Below are 671 nucleotides of genomic sequence, written 5' to 3'. Positions count from 1 at the left end.
CAGTACTTCATTCATTACCTATTGACCCTTCACGTTCAGTACTTCATTCATTGCCTATTGATTATTCACGTACAGCACTTCATTTACTACCTATTGACCCTTCACGTTCAGTACTTCATTCACTACCTATTGACTCTTCACGTTCAGCACTTCAATCATTACCTATTGGTCATTCACGCCCAGTACTTCATTCATTACCTATTGACCATTCACGTTCAGAACTTCATTCATTGCCTATTGATCCTTCACGTTCAGCACTTCAATCATTACCTATTGATCATTCACGCCCAGTACTTCATTCATTACCTATTGACCATTCACGTTCAGTAATTCATTCACCACCTATTGACCTTTAATGTTCAGTATTTCATTCACTACCTTTTGACCCTGCTCGTTCAGTACTTCATTCATTACATATTGACCCTTCATGTTCAGTATTTCATTCACTACCTATTGACCCTTCTCGTTCAGTACTTCATTCATTACATATTGACCCTTCATGTTCAGTATTTCATTCACTACCTATTGACCCTTCTCATTCAGTACTTCATTCACCACCTATTGACCTTTCACGTTCAGTATTTCATTCACTACCTATTGACCCTTCTCGTTCAGTACTTCATTCATTACATATTGACCCTTCATGTTCAGTGCTTCATTGTCTTCCCATC

General features: G+C 38.2%; 1 protein-coding gene across 1 annotated transcript; it reads left to right on the top strand.

Moving 5' to 3' along the window:
* Positions 1-75: 75 nt before the first annotated feature.
* LOC106477926 (balbiani ring protein 2-like) lies at positions 76-356 on the top strand (the record flags this gene model as incomplete). The annotated part of the gene is made up of 1 exon (XM_013938440.1): positions 76-356. A coding segment is annotated over one exon (281 nt), but the record flags the coding sequence as incomplete, so codon positions are not given.
* Between the last annotated feature and the right edge of the window lie 315 nt (positions 357-671).

Source organism: Limulus polyphemus, unplaced genomic scaffold (genome assembly GCF_000517525.1).
Source record: "Limulus polyphemus unplaced genomic scaffold, Limulus_polyphemus-2.1.2 Scaffold104040, whole genome shotgun sequence".
Lineage (NCBI taxonomy): Eukaryota > Metazoa > Arthropoda > Merostomata > Xiphosura > Limulidae > Limulus > Limulus polyphemus.
The sequence above is the reverse complement of the archived record's forward strand: the minus strand, read 5'-3'. Positions and strand labels throughout refer to the sequence as shown.